General features: G+C 38.1%; 1 protein-coding gene across 3 annotated transcripts in view; it reads right to left on the bottom strand.

The window, feature by feature from the left end:
- The window catches only part of CDKAL1 (CDK5 regulatory subunit associated protein 1 like 1), a 712947-nt gene that overhangs the window by 461380 nt on the left and 236569 nt on the right, over positions 1-14998 (bottom strand). For all 3 annotated transcript variants that reach the window (XM_025383729.1, XM_025383728.1, XM_025383731.1), the window contains one exon: positions 3766-3886. In XM_025383729.1, the coding sequence (XP_025239514.1) occupies positions 3766-3886 (121 nt within the window). The remainder of the gene's footprint in view (positions 1-3765; positions 3887-14998) is intronic.

The raw sequence follows: 14998 nt of genomic DNA, 5'->3' as shown, positions 1-14998 counted from the left end.
AATATCACAGGGTCAGACAGGATTTTCTAAGATGTGTTTAGCCTGAGGGAGGATTTCAAACCTTCGAGCTAAGGATAATCTGATAGGAGTATCTTAAAAATGATATAATTTATATAAGAACTGCGAAGCAGCATCTAACTCTTGGCTTTGGAAGATAAAAATTGCCAAGGGACTGTCAAAAAGGATGACTTTCATAGGGACAGAGAAGGTAAAATAAAGCACAGATGTCCTTTATGCCACAATTTCCAATTTTTTACTTTTGTCCGCTACACTAGCCCCTACCCTGTCTCCATACTCTATTCCCACTGCCAGAAAAAATAAGGGAGTCACGGCCGGGTGTGGTGGCTCACCAGTAATCCCAGCACTTTGGGAGGCCAAGGCGGGTGGATCACGAGGTCAGGAGATCGAGACCATCCTGGTTAACAGGGTGAAACCCCGTCTCCACTGAAAATACAAAAAATAAGCCGGGCGTGGTGGCGGGCACCTGTAGTCCCAGCTACTCAGGAGGCTGAGGCAGGAGAATCGCTTGAACCCAGGAGGTGGAGGTTGCAGTGAGCCAAGATCACGCCACTGTGCTCCAGCCTGGGCAACAGACTGAGACTCTACATCAGAAAAAAAAAAGAAAAAAAAAAGAAAATATTTGGAAGAAAAAAACAGTTAAAAATAATGCAACAATTAAAAGAAACTAAATTTTAAAAATATAGTATAACAACTATTTATGTAGCATTTATATTGTATTAGGTATTATTAGTAATCTGGAGATGATTTAAAGTATATTGGAAAAAGTCAGTGGGTTATATGAAAATACAACACCTTTTTTTTTTTTTTTTTTTTTTTTTTGAGACGGAGTCTCACTCTGTCTCCAGGCTGGAGTTTAGTGGTACGATCTCGGCTGACTGTAACCTCTGCCTCCCAGGTTCAAGTGATTCCCCTGCCTCAGCCTCCTGAGTAGCTGGGATTACAGGCACACGCCGCCACACCCAGCTAATTTTTGTATTTTTAGTAGAGACGGGGTTTCACCTTGTTGGCCAGGATGGTCTCAATCTACTGACCTCATGATCCGCCCACCTAGGCCTCCCAAAGTGCTGGGATTACAGGCGGGAGCCACCACACCCGGCCAATACTACACCATTTTATATGAGGTACTTAAGTGTGCATAGATTTTGTATCTGAGGAGGTCCTGGAACTAATCCCCTGCAGATACCGAGGGACAACTGTACTCACTTTGTACTAAACACTGAACTCGAAGATAATAATGTAATGACAAACACATTCAGCACCCAAGGAGCTTACAATGTAGTGGAAGATCCAAATGACACAGTCTGTAAAGTGCCATAATCAGGATACATAGGGAATGCTGTGGACACAAATTAGAGGGAGGGATAGATGCAGCCTGGTTGTGGAGGGAGAAACAAGAAGACATCCCAAGAAAGGAGCACATAGCTGAGTGCAGGAGGCTCACCCATGAGGTGAATGGGGAAGAACAGACACGCCAGGAAAACCCTTCAGCCTACAGGGAGGCCTGCAGTCAAGACAGAGAAGAATCTGGAGTTTTGAGAATTTCAAGTAGTTCAGGAAGACTGAATACTGGAGTGTGAAGTGGGGAGTGACAAAATGAAGAACATAGGGACTAGAAAAATAAACAGTTAAAAACAGACACTCAATAGGCCAAATACGTACCTGGAAAGTTACTGTGCAGAGACCTAATGAATCCTAATCTAACAGAGTTTGACAGACCCTGAAATACTAATGTTTTAAAGGAATGTGTCTAGCCAAAAGCCCCGCATAAACACACACACAAAACCAGCATTTTTCAGCCAGGCGCAGTGGCTCACGCCTGTATTCCCAACACTCTGGAAGGCCGAGGCAAGTGGATTGCCTGAGTTCAGGAGTTCGAGACTAGCCTGGGCAACACGCTGTAACTCTGCCTCTACTAAAGTAGAAAAAATTATCCGGGCATGGCGGCATGCACCTGTAATCCCAGCTACTCGGGAGGCTGAGACAGGAGAATCACTTGAACCCAGAGGCGGAGGTTGCAGTGAGCCGAGATCACGCCATTGCACTCCAGCCTAGGTAACAGAGGGAGACTCCATCTCAAAAAAACAAAAAACAAAAAAAACACTGCATTTTTCAGGAGAAAGCACGATTAGCCAGCAAACTCCAAATATTATTGTCCAATGTGCAAAGCAATCTGTACCATGATGATAGTTTAGCATAGTCCCACTAAACTGTCAAATTATGTAACTCATTCATTCATTCATTCAGTAAATAAATATGCATTAAATCCCTACTGTGTATAATTTTCTACTTACTGGGGACAGCGTGGTAAATAACAAAATCAAAAAGGCCCTGCTCTCATGGAGTGTATATGCCAGTGAGGAGAGACAATTAAAATACAAATAAATGACCATTTATATATTTCAATGACAAAGTTACAGAGGAAAACAAGGCAACTAAAAAAAAGAGAAGGAATGTTAGAATGTTTGAGATTTTAAATAGGATAATCAGGAGTTGTGGGAAAGTATTACAATGTTTGAATGAAGGGGAAAGAAGAACTGAGGCAGGGGAAAGCAAACAGCCTTGCATTTATAATTCGGCTCAGACTGGACAGACAGAATGAGTATATGAGGTACTCAATCAACTGACAACTATACTTCTCACTGTTGAATTCTGCTTTAATTACTAGTTTCTGAGCTTGATAAGTTTGGGTTTCTGAATCTTCAACGCTGAAGGCCAGATGCTGGTCCACCACAAATTCACCAAGTCACTGAATGCCACTCCATGGGGCTTTTTGGGAAAAACTAAATGACTTTGGTCAACCTTTTCTAGTCTTTGACAGCAGTGTGGAGGATAAACCAGAAACTGGTGAGACTACAGAAAAGAGGGCTAGTGGCAACACAACTGCCACTGTTCTGGAGGAAGTAAAGGCATTGGATTCAGAGAAATAGGCAGATGGTGGACAAGGAAGCTGTTCACCGGTTCTCAATGAGAAGGAGCATGAAGAAAGAACAGAACGGAAGGAAAACAATTTCAAATAAAAGGGAAGGAGGATGAAGTAGAAAGAGGCAGAACAGCTTAAATCTGTGGGGAATGAGATGTGGTTGTATGGGTAATTAGCTGCTCCCTGTGATTTAAGAAACAGAGGCCTTCATCTCATCAAATTTTCAGAAAATGTTTCTTTTTCTGATGGACTCATAATTTAAAGAATGCAAAAATTCAATAAATGCTTATGAAACAAATGAGTATACCAACAGGTATAATCGAGGACTTTAAATCAAGGTGTGGAAATTAAAAGAGTACTTAATACTCTGTCATGATGCTTCTTTTAAGTTTAAAGCTCAGAAGAATAACATTTTAAAATATGCATCTCAAATAGTGAATAATCAAAGTGTGGTTAGTATCTTGGGCAACATTTACTATACCTTTACTAAAAAAAACAGTCGAATATGACAAGTGTCTTAATCACTCCACAAAATAAAGTGCTAATTTCTTTCAAAGATTTTAAATAAGGCCATAGCTGGGAAATGAAATCCATGTTTATTACCAAAAATGGAAAGAATATTAAAGTTATAAAACCCTGCTGCAAATATAAGTGCAGTTTACATACAGGAAACATTTCAGAAAAAACTGCATTTGAGCACATTTTGTAATTTTTCTTTCCCAAGAAAATGTTCGGCTACTTTTCTATGTCACATGTCCAAGAAAAAAAAATTAAATTCATGAAATATACTGAATATTTTATGAGTAAGTTCGAGAGATGCTTACCCGGTATTGATGGAAATGATTTCTATCAGTGGATTCTTCCTTATCTTCGGCAAATCCAATCGTGCTCCCCCTAGCCGCCTTCCATTATCCTTTTTCTGACCCAGCAGTCTCACAGAGTGACCTTCAAACCAAGCACATAAATATACATTAGCAAGAGTCACACACTTCACTGTAACTTAATGCTTTCAACAAACGTGTTCATTTAACTTCTTTTTGGGAGCAGGGGAAACAACATAAAGGGGTGAAGCGTGATCATTTAAACTTAAGAAATACTGTCAAAAGGGAAAACAGCGGCCGGGTGCAGTGGCTCACACCTGTAATCCCAGCACTTTGGGAGGCCAAAGTGGGTGGATCACCTGAAGTCAGGAGTTTGAGACCAGCCTGACCAACATGGTGAAACTCCATCTCTACTAAAAATACAAAAATTAGCTGGGTGTGGTGGCGGGTGCCTGTAATCCCAGCTACTTGGGAGGCTGAGGCATGAGAATAGCTTGAGCCCAGGAGGTGGAGTTTGCAGTGAGCCGAGATGGCACCACTGCACTCCAGCCTAGGTTACAGAGTGAGACTCTGTCTCAAAAAAACAAAACAAAAAACAGAAAAACAGCTGTATTCAAGGCCTATTTGCTTTGCTTATATTGGAACAGATGAGAAACAGAATACCCTCAAAATGTCATTTCTACAGGTTTATACTCTCTAGCATAGGCCAAATACGTACGTGTAGCAGGAAGGGGTGGCTTGGGCACTGGGCCTGCCCGCCACTACATCACAGAAGAAATGAGTAATAATAATAACAATACAAAAGCAATCCCAAGTAACTGCTCAAAGCAAACAACAAATCAAAGAAGTAAATAATCAAAAAGCTGAGATAAAATTGCACTTTAGGGCTGGATTTTTTAAACAAACAAACATTTTATTTTTACACAATGTCACAAAAGGAAATCAGATCACTACTAAGAGCCATTAAAACGTCTGTAATTTTTAAATTTTGATATAATTTCACACTTGTAGAAAAAGTGGAAGAACACAAAATACAAAAAAATCCCATACCCTTCAGATTCAATTATTATTTTACCATATTTATTTGTCATTTGTTCTTTCTATATGGACACATTGTATTTTGGGGTATTTTGGGGGTTTTTTTGGTTTTTGGGGGTTTTTTTAGTTTTGTTTTGTTTGTTTTAAGAGACAGGGTCTCGCTATATTGCCTAGGCTGATTTCAAACTCCTGGGCTTAAGCAGTCCTCCTGTCTCAGCCTCCCAAAGTGCTACAATTACAAGCATGAGCCACTGCACCCGGCCTAGACCTATTATTTTTATAACTTTACTGAGGTATATCCTATAGCCTATAAAATTCACACACTATGAGAGTAAGAGTCAATAACTGTCAATACATTTGTAAAGTTTTGGCCAGGCGTGGTGGCTCACACCTGTAATCCTGGCACTCTGTGAGGCCAAGGCAGGCAGACCAGCCCAGCCAACATGGTGAAACCTCATCTCTACTAAAAATACCAAAATTAGCTGGGTGTGGTGACATGCATCTGTAAGCCCAGCTACTCAGGAGTGAGGCAAGAGAATCACTTGAACCTGGGTGACAGAGGTTGCAATGAGCCAAGATCCCGCCACTGCACTCCAGCCTGGGCGACAGAGTGAGACTCCATCTCAAAGAAAAAAGTTTTATAATCATCACAATAACTCAATTTTAGAAATATGATGTAAATGTTCTAAAATTGAGCTTATTAGAGTCTATCTCTATTCCCATACCAAATAGAGGGAATTTTGTTAATCCACTGACCAGCTGATTGACATTTGAATTGTTTCCAATTAACAGCTACCATAAAAATGCTTCTGTGAACATTCACATGCAAGTTTTTATATGGACATATGTTCTATTTCCCTTGGATATATTCCTAGGAGTAGAACTGCTGGATCATGTGGTAAATTTATATTTAACATTTTAAGAAACAACAGCTTATGAAAGCAGTCATACCATTTTATATTCCCACCAGCAATGTATGAGGTTTTGAGTTTCTTCATATCCTTGCCAATACTTAGTACTACAACTTCTTTTGATAACAGCCATTCTAATGGGTGTGTAGTGGTATGTGATTGTGGTTTGAATATGCATTTCCATAGTGAGGAATGATGTTGAGTACCTTTTCATGTGATTATCAGCCAAATGTATTTCTTATTCAGTAGAGTGTTATGATGATCAATTTTATATGTCAACTTGACTGTGCCACAGGGTACCCAGATATTTTGATATTATTCTGAATGTCTCTGTGAGGGTGTTTCTAGATAAGATACCATTTGAATTGGCAGACTAGGTAAAGCAAATTGCCTTCCCAGTGTGGATGAGCCTCATCCAATTAAATAAAGGTCTCAATTAAAAAAAAAAAAAGGCTAAGAGTGAGCTCCTCCTGATTGACTGTATGAGCTAGAACACAGGTCCATTTTGGCCTTTAGACTCACACTGAAATACTGTCTCGTCTTGGGTCTCAAGTGTGCCAGCCTGTGGACTGTAACTTAACACCATTGGCTCTCCTGTTTCTTAGGCCTTTGAACTCAGACAGCAACTACATACACAACAGCTCTCTGAGGTTTCCAGCTTGCTGAATGCAGATCTTGGAACTTCTCAACCTTCACAGTTGCATGTGCCAATTCCTTACACTACATCTCTTTCTATATATACACCCATTGGTCCCAACTAATACAAATGTCTACTCCAGTATTTTGCCAGTATTTTAATTACAGTATTTGTCTTACTGAGTTGTAAGAATTATTTACACATTATGGTTACAAGACCTTTATCAGATATATGATTTATAAATATTTTCTCTCAGTCTGTGGCTTATATTTTCACATTCATGATGGTGTGTCTTGAAAAGTAAATTTTTTTCCATTTAATGAAGTTCAATATATCAAATTTTTTCTTTTATGGCTCATGCTTTTGGTGTCACATCTAAGAACTCTTTCGCTATATTAAGGGCACAGAGATTTATCATGTGTTTTCTTCTACATGTTTGTTTCTGTCTTATATTTATATCTACAATTCACTTTGTTTATTTTTATGTACAGTGAAGGCCTAAACTCTTTTTTTTATATGGATATTCAGTTGTCCTGATGCTATTTCTTTTCCTTCTTCCTCTTCTGTGCTATTGGCACACATATTAACATATATAGTGGTATACAGTAGCACCACTTATCTGTGGCTTTGCTTTCCACGGATTCAGTTACCCACAGTACAGTATAAGAAGATATTTTGAGATAGGGAGAGAGAGACCCCACATTCGCATAACTTTTATTATAGTGTACTGTAATAATTATTCTATTTTCTTACTATTGTTGTCAATCTCTTACTGTGCCTAGTTTGTGAATGAAACTTTATTATAGGTATGGATGTATGTATAGGAAAAAACACGGGATACACAGGATTTGGTACTCTCCATAGTTTCAGGCATCCACTGGGGATCTTGGAATGTATCTCTCATGGTTAAGGGAAGATTCATGTAAAGCTAAAAATATGGTGCTATAATTATTGTTTGTTACATAATTATGTGTTTTTTTCCGTTTTGTTTTCTATGAGACAGGGTCTCACTCTGTCACCCAGGCCAGAGTGCAGTGGCACGATCATGGCCCACTGCAGCCTCGACTTCCTGGGCTCAAGCGATCCTTCCATCTCAGCCTCCTGAGGAGCTGAGACTACAGGTGTGCACCACGACGTCCATCACTTTTTAAATTGTTTTAATAGAGATGAGGTCTTGCCATGTTGTCCAAGCTGGTCTCAAACTCCTGGGATTAGGTGATACTCCCACCTTGGCCTCCCAAAGTACTAGAATTAAAAGTATGGAGTCACAGCACCTGGCCTATTTTTTTTTTAATAATGAAAATGTGAAAAGTATGTTTACTCATATAAATACCATTTCTAGCATGTTTCACTGCTCCTTGGAATCCAAGTTATTATTCAGTGCCTCTTCTTTTCTGCCTGACAAACTTTCAATATTTCTTACAAAGTCCATTCCAGTTTCTGCTGCATGTGCAGAAGAAACAACTTCTGGTTAACTTAAGGTATGTGGAGAGTTTCACAAGCCTCATAGCGCTAGCTCAGCTCCCAGAATTCCCTGCTAAAACCCCGGCTAGTCCGTCTGCCCATTGCTTGCACCAAACAGGTCAGTAACTTCAGTCCAGTAGAGCTGCAGACCTTCCCTACTGCTTGCCATCAAAATCTCCACCGTACCTGACAGTTCTCCAAATCCACTGAGCTGTCTCAGGAGCAGCCAGGAAGCTGCTGGCTTTCATGGCCTGTTTTGCCCTAGTTGCAACCTTGCCCACTGAGCAGGGGAGGGAAAATGGAGCCGCCCCAGCATAAATACCAAGACTTACACTGTTTTTATCCGAAGTTCAGTTTTTTCATGAATAAACACTTCTCAGTTTGTTGAATGCTTTTAGTTGATTTCCAGAGTACTGACATGATTTGCTTTCGACTGCTTGTGCAACTTTAGCATTGCTTTTGAGAAGAAGGTTTGTTGACCTCCTCATGCCATCATGACAGAAGCATATCAAATGCAACTTTTAAGAAGCAATCATTAAAATAACTTCAAATACATAATTAGTACAGCTCTAAGATTCTAAGTACTTACATACATGTTTCATCACCTGTCATTTAAGAAAGCTTTATTGCTTAAATATCTTCGGTACAACTTTTCACAACCAAAAGTAATAAAACCATCAGTCATAGCCTTTTTGCACTACTCACCTTAATAAGAAACATTTAGTACTTTACTCATTCTGAAAATTTATGCTCCAACATAGAAACAGGCTAAAGTCAAGCAAGCATTTGGCATGTTGGATTCCACAGATTTTTCAAGGTAAGTTAAACTCTCCAATCAAAAGCCCAGTTAATGAAGAGGTGTGCAAGACTGGCATGCTAACATAATAGTTCTCCAAGAGATGCCAAGAGTTCAATAACGACTATGCAAAGCCATGCTATTTTCATACTTGCATGAGACAAATTTCATTATATCCTGCTGAGATTCCAGTAATATGCAGCCTGTACTAATAACATTTGATAAATTATTCATCTTCACTATCTACATGCAAATAAAGGAAAGTATCTCTGCCTGATGATATAATGAGTTATTTTCCAATCCAATGATTCATTAAAGAGCAGCAGACCTAACAATAGTCTGGTTTTTTAAAATTGAAAACTATAGCACACCAAAGACAAAGTAGGAAATAACATAACAGTCACTTGTTATATCTGGCCAAAGATGAAAGGAGGGAATTTCAACCACAAAACAATTCTTTGTTTAAAAATGGAGTAGCAGAACAAAACTTTTATTTGTAATACACCCTTTCATTTAGAAATCCTCTTTCAAACAGAACTGCTGTTTCAAATTAATTCCTTAAATCCATTAACCATATAGTAAATATAAATACTGTGAATCCTTACCTATTTTATGTGCAGTTATCAATACTGTTGCCATCTAAAACAAACTAAAACTTGCCAAAATAAAGAATAAAACTGAAAAAGCAAGTCTTTGGAAAGAAAAGGAGAGAGAACAAGGACTCAGGATCAGAGAAACATGCTGAAAGATTTGAGATGTGAAAGGTAAAAGGCAAATTTTTGGAGCAAATTTGTTCTGAAAATCAGCACGCTATACTTATGAAAGGACCATGAGGCAAAGACCACAATTACACATTCACACATTCCTTCTTTATTTGATCTTTTCTCATTAGCCACTGAGGCCTAGCACTGTGACAGAAAAAGAATGGCTGCTCACTGAGCACTGGTTTATTTTGTGATGACTGTGAATCAGCCTTTTGGCTTGAATGAAGGGGAAGAGAAAAGAAAGAAGGCAAACCAGTATAGAAAAGAAAAAGGGAGTGAGTTTTTACATCGTTTCAATCCCATGTAATAAGAAATTAAAGGGGGAAATATTAATAGGAACAGATGGGGAGATGACGCTCAGTGTGACAAGATCAACTGACAATGACATGAGGCCACCGAGGAGATGGTGATAAATATGTAAAGTGACTAAAAGAGATATGCAACTTTAATAAAAAGATGAGAAAGGAAGACTGGCATATATTTAGAATGAGACATACTCAAAAACGTTATATTTCTGAGATCTTTTATCTTTTCCATTTTAAATGTAAGTTCACATTTCACCTCCTCTAAATAATGGTCAAATATGTCTTGGTGGGTTTATTAACCCTCTTTAATAAACATCTCTCTGAGTTGTTACTTACAAGTGTCACACACAATTCAATCCTGTTAAAACCAAATTCAATTTTAAGCCCTGAGGTTTTCAGCAGTTATTCATAAATCAGCTACAAAATCTGATTCCATGCTGGTTTTTACGTTTGATCTAATCCATTAAAGAATGTTACTAAACCATTTTACCAACTAAAATTATTATACGTTGTAAAAATTCGAACCAAAAAGCTAGCTTTTGATACAATTCACTGTTGTGTACACATTTCTGATTCATAATAGTGAAATATTTATGAGAAGAGAAACCAAGGCATTGTATATTATTTGTACAGTAATTGCTACACTAGTTGAATCAATGTTCAACGCTGTCTATCGATCTTCAAGAACAAAAATGTTTTCTAAATCTCATGGTGCTACCTGCATTGAATGGTGTTAGAACCGAGGGAAAACATCCCACCCATGTATACTAGAAAGCCCGGCCTGTCAGCATATCAGGAAGTCAATCATAATGGTCATTTACAAATAGAAAAGAACCAACTCCCCAAACATAAAGACATATATTAATTGAGTGATATAAACATAACTAGCTACAAAATATACCTATTAACTAAATTATGCTCCTACATACAAACCAATCTTCTCTGTTTGGTTCTCATGTTCTAAAGTGGGTTGTGCATACTAGCTTTAGAATATCATTCATATCACAGAAATACCAATGATCTGGCAACTTGGACGCCTATTGTTTATTTTTTCCCTTTGTTTTTTTCTAAAGGCTCTATAAACAGCCTGACTTCTCGTCAACATTTCACTCACTCCATCTAATTTTAAAGGCCATTCACTGTTTTCTTAATATATGACTACCCACCTCCACTACCACCAGAGAGAACTCATGCCAAGGCTTGTTGGTTTTTTTTTTAATCTCTTGATGACTGGTCTCACCTCGGACAAATTTGGTTCTATTAAGTACACACAGAAAAGACTTGTCTGAACCCTAGCTCTGGGTTGGCCTGCTGGAAATATTCCTAGTGAAGCAATCCAACACGATGATGGGGACAGACAGCAGAAGGCTGGCAGAACGTTCAAGCAAAAAAGTTTTTTAAAATATGAATAAACAGGCCGGGTGCAGCAGCTCACACCTGTAATCCCAGCATTTTGGGAGGGTGAGGCAGGAGGATCAGGAGGTCAGGAGAACGACACCATCCTGGCTAACAGGGTGAAATCCTGTCTCTACTAAAAATACAAAAAATTAGCCGGGCGTGGTGGCGGGCACCTGTAGTTCCAGCTACTCGGGAGGCTGAGGCAGAAGAATGGTGTGAACCTGGGAGGCGGAGCTTGCAGTGAGCCAAGATCGTGCCACTGCACTCCAGCCTGGGTGACAGAGCGAGACTCCGTTTAAAAAAAAAAAAAAGAAGAAGTGTATTATATATATAAATTCTCACTTAAATTTGATCACATCAATTTGAATTTTATTTAAGAATATTAGATAAAAGTGCCCAATTTAATCTGTTTTTCTACAAAATGTTCATAGTTACCATTTAAAGTGTCCTTAATAGGCATTTTAACTACTCAATTACAAAGAACAACAAAAGTGTAGTCTAAGTTTTTCTCCACTCCATTCAATATCATTCCTCATATATAGGTACTTCTTAGAAGAAAAAAAGGTAGGTATTCATGTTAAAGTGTGACACTCCTTTGAAACACTTCATCTTAAAAGAAGAAAAGAATATAAAACACAGAAATTGGGTTAAATGGAAGAAGCAGCTTTGTCACAAGTCTAGATTGGAAAACTTTACATAAAATGGTAGAATTAACTAAAAAACACAGAATCGTTACAACTCAAGCTCTAATTCTTTGCTACTGAGATTAAATAATTCCCTTTTTCAGCAAGTATGAAGAGTTTGTTAATGAGAGCAATGACACCTAGAAAAAGATATTAAAATGAGAAAAGAATAAGAAGAGATTGTCCTAAAAGATAAAACTAAAAGTATAAATCAGAGTATATGTAAAGAGAGCCCACGGAGATATTGATGTTACGAAGGTGCATTTCCAGAGTTTAACAAAGCATGAAGATTCCAACACCTTACCTGGTGGACTGGGGAGGACGCTAAGGTAAGATCACAGTACACAGTTTAAATCCCTGGAAATCTGAGAATTGTTTAATATCAAAACTCCTGTTTTTAAAAAAGTACCTACTCTATAATCTTAATAATATAAAATTTATTTATGGACAAGAATTATGGAAGAGAACATGGAAAGAACATTATTGGAATGGAATGTTCTTAGGAAATTTTTTTATTCCATTTGCATATTATCAATGGTATAATAAATAAGTTACACTAAACAAAGGATACGTATAACAAAGTAATCTGCATAAGCAAAATGTCCTTTTACTCTAATGGAGATACCTTCTGGGGAAATTACAATAAGTATTTAATTTTATGTTTTAATTACTATATCTTTTGCAAGCAGATGTCTTTTATGACAGTGGGAATAGATTTACATGGTGTCAATTCATTTTTTCAGAATCTAAATCAAATGTACATCAAAACAGTTAAAAGTCAAAGCAGTCCCATGTCAATAACTCAACGTTAATATTGACCCTTAGTAGAACTCCTTAGATCATTAGCTGTCTTGCTACAACAGACTCTCCTGAATTCTAAATTTATTAAATGGCTCCAAGTCTTTGATATTTACAGCAATAAAGCTATGAGCACTTCTGTTTCTGTATGTAAAGCATCCACAGCAACAATACAGAACATAATGATTTCTCATGCTCAAACCTGCATTCCCAAGGATACTGTAGCCAGTGATGAAAGCAAAGCAGACCTTACAAAAGCTGCTGGAAAATGAGAACAATAAAATGTACAAGACATAAGGAACTTGTAAGCCACAGTTAACTTTTAAAATTGAAGCTCAGAGTCCTACTGAATTAGACCATTGTATGCATTGCTATAATACCTGAGGCTGCGTAATTTATAAAGAAAAGAGGTTTAATTGGCTCACAGTTCTGCAGGCTGTACCAGAAGCATGGTAACAGCAATCTGCTCAGCTTCTAGTGAGGCCTCAGGAAGCCTCCAATCATGGCAGAAGGCAAAGGGGGTGCCCACCTGTCAGGGAGAGTAGGAACAAGAAAAGATGCGAAGGGGAGAGATAACACACACTTGTAAACAACCACCTCACATGAGAATCCCCTATGGGCCAGTACAGCACCAAGCCATTCGCGAGGGAGCCGCCCCCATGACTCAAACACCTCCCACCAGGCTCCAGTTCCAACAGCAAGGATCACAATTCAAAATGAGATTTAGAAGGGACAAACATCCAAACGATGTTGCACTCACTTTCAATCACAAATGAAAATGTCAAGTCTCCTCCTGCTAATTCAACGCAAGCCACCATAAAGTGTGACAGAAGAGATGGGGAGCAGTAAAGGCCGGGGAATTTTCCTGTCTATGTATTTTAAAAAATGCCTGTCTGACCTTGTTCACCTTCATTTCACTTCCAATCAAGAACTGAATAATCTTGTACTGTGGGCAGCATAAAAGACAATCTAAATGAGAGGAGGCCCCTGGAGCTCACTTTGCTTTAAATTTACTCTCTTAGCCCTCAACCCCTTGAGATAAGTGTTATCACTGCCTTTCTATAGAAATGGCAAGAGCGAAGTAAGTTTAAAAATGTGGTTAAAACAAAGAGGATGTACATTTTATATTGTAAGTCACTGTATTAATGTACACGCATAACTGAAACAAAAGTTCCATTAATACCATAGATGAGCTTAGAAAACAAAGCAAGTATGAAATATTACTTTTATGAACTTTCATGCATACCTTTTAGGATAAACATGTGTTCATTTCACTTAGGTAACTACCTAGAAGTGAAATTGATGTGTATTTTTAACTTTATAAGAAACTGCCCAACTGTTTTACAAAGTGGTCATATCATTGTACATTCTCACCAACAAGGTGTGAGAATTCCAGTTGCTCCATATCCTCTCCAATGTTTAGATAGTTTGTTTGTTTGTTTGTTTTTTGTTTTTTTTTTTGAGATGGAGTCTCTCTGTCACCCAGGCTGGAGTGCAGTGGCACAATCTTGGCTCACTACAACCTCCGCCTCCCAGGTTCAAGTGATTCTCTTGCCTCAGTTTATCCTAAAAGGTATGCATGAAAGTTCATAGCAGTTTTATTCATAATAGTTAAAAACTGGCATCAATCCAAATGTCCATGCACAGATAAATGAATAGACAGTATGGTGTATCCACATGATAGGGTACTACTCAGCGATAAAAAGGAATGAACTACTGATGGATGTAATGATGTAGATGACGCTTAAGAACATTATACTGAATGAAAGAAGCTAGACATAAAAGAATAGGTACTGTAATGTTTTATTTAACTGAACCTCTGGGAAAGACAAATCTATGGCCACAGAAAGCAGATTATTGTTTGCTCCAGGGTTGGTGGGATTGGAATGGGGCACTAGGGGACATTTGGCTGTGATGGAGACTTTCTATATTTTGATTGCAGTTGCTGGTTACTTGAGAGTGGAAATTTATCAAAATCCATCAACATTATGTTTAAAATATGTGCATTTTACTCTGTGTAAATTATCCCCAAATAAAGAACTTCTAAAAAAAAAAAAAATACAACATAAAAACCCCCAAAATACACCCCTTACCAAAACAAAACAAAACAATCTTCTCTATCTTAAGTCACTACTTTGACTTCTGCCTTAAAGGGACTTAAGGTGTCGAGGAAGGCAGACTGTTGAACAAATAAGAGGAAGGACGTGTCAGAGGTGATCTGACAGATGTTTCTAAGTACAGAGAGACACCACAACAAGAGAGTGGTCAACTCTCCCAGGGAAAATCAGGAAAGACTTCAGGGAGAGGTCACACTGAAGTCTGGGAGGCAGAGCAAGCAGGATACAAATTATATACATGATTGTATCTATTTCACAGTACCTTTTGCTAGAATTCCTGTTTTTGATTTTTCCACTTCTTAAAACCAATCTAGTTAAAAGCCTA

The sequence above is a fragment of the Theropithecus gelada genome, chromosome 4 (assembly GCF_003255815.1).
Source record: "Theropithecus gelada isolate Dixy chromosome 4, Tgel_1.0, whole genome shotgun sequence".
Lineage (NCBI taxonomy): Eukaryota > Metazoa > Chordata > Mammalia > Primates > Cercopithecidae > Theropithecus > Theropithecus gelada.
This window is presented reverse-complemented; position numbering and strand designations above follow the sequence as displayed.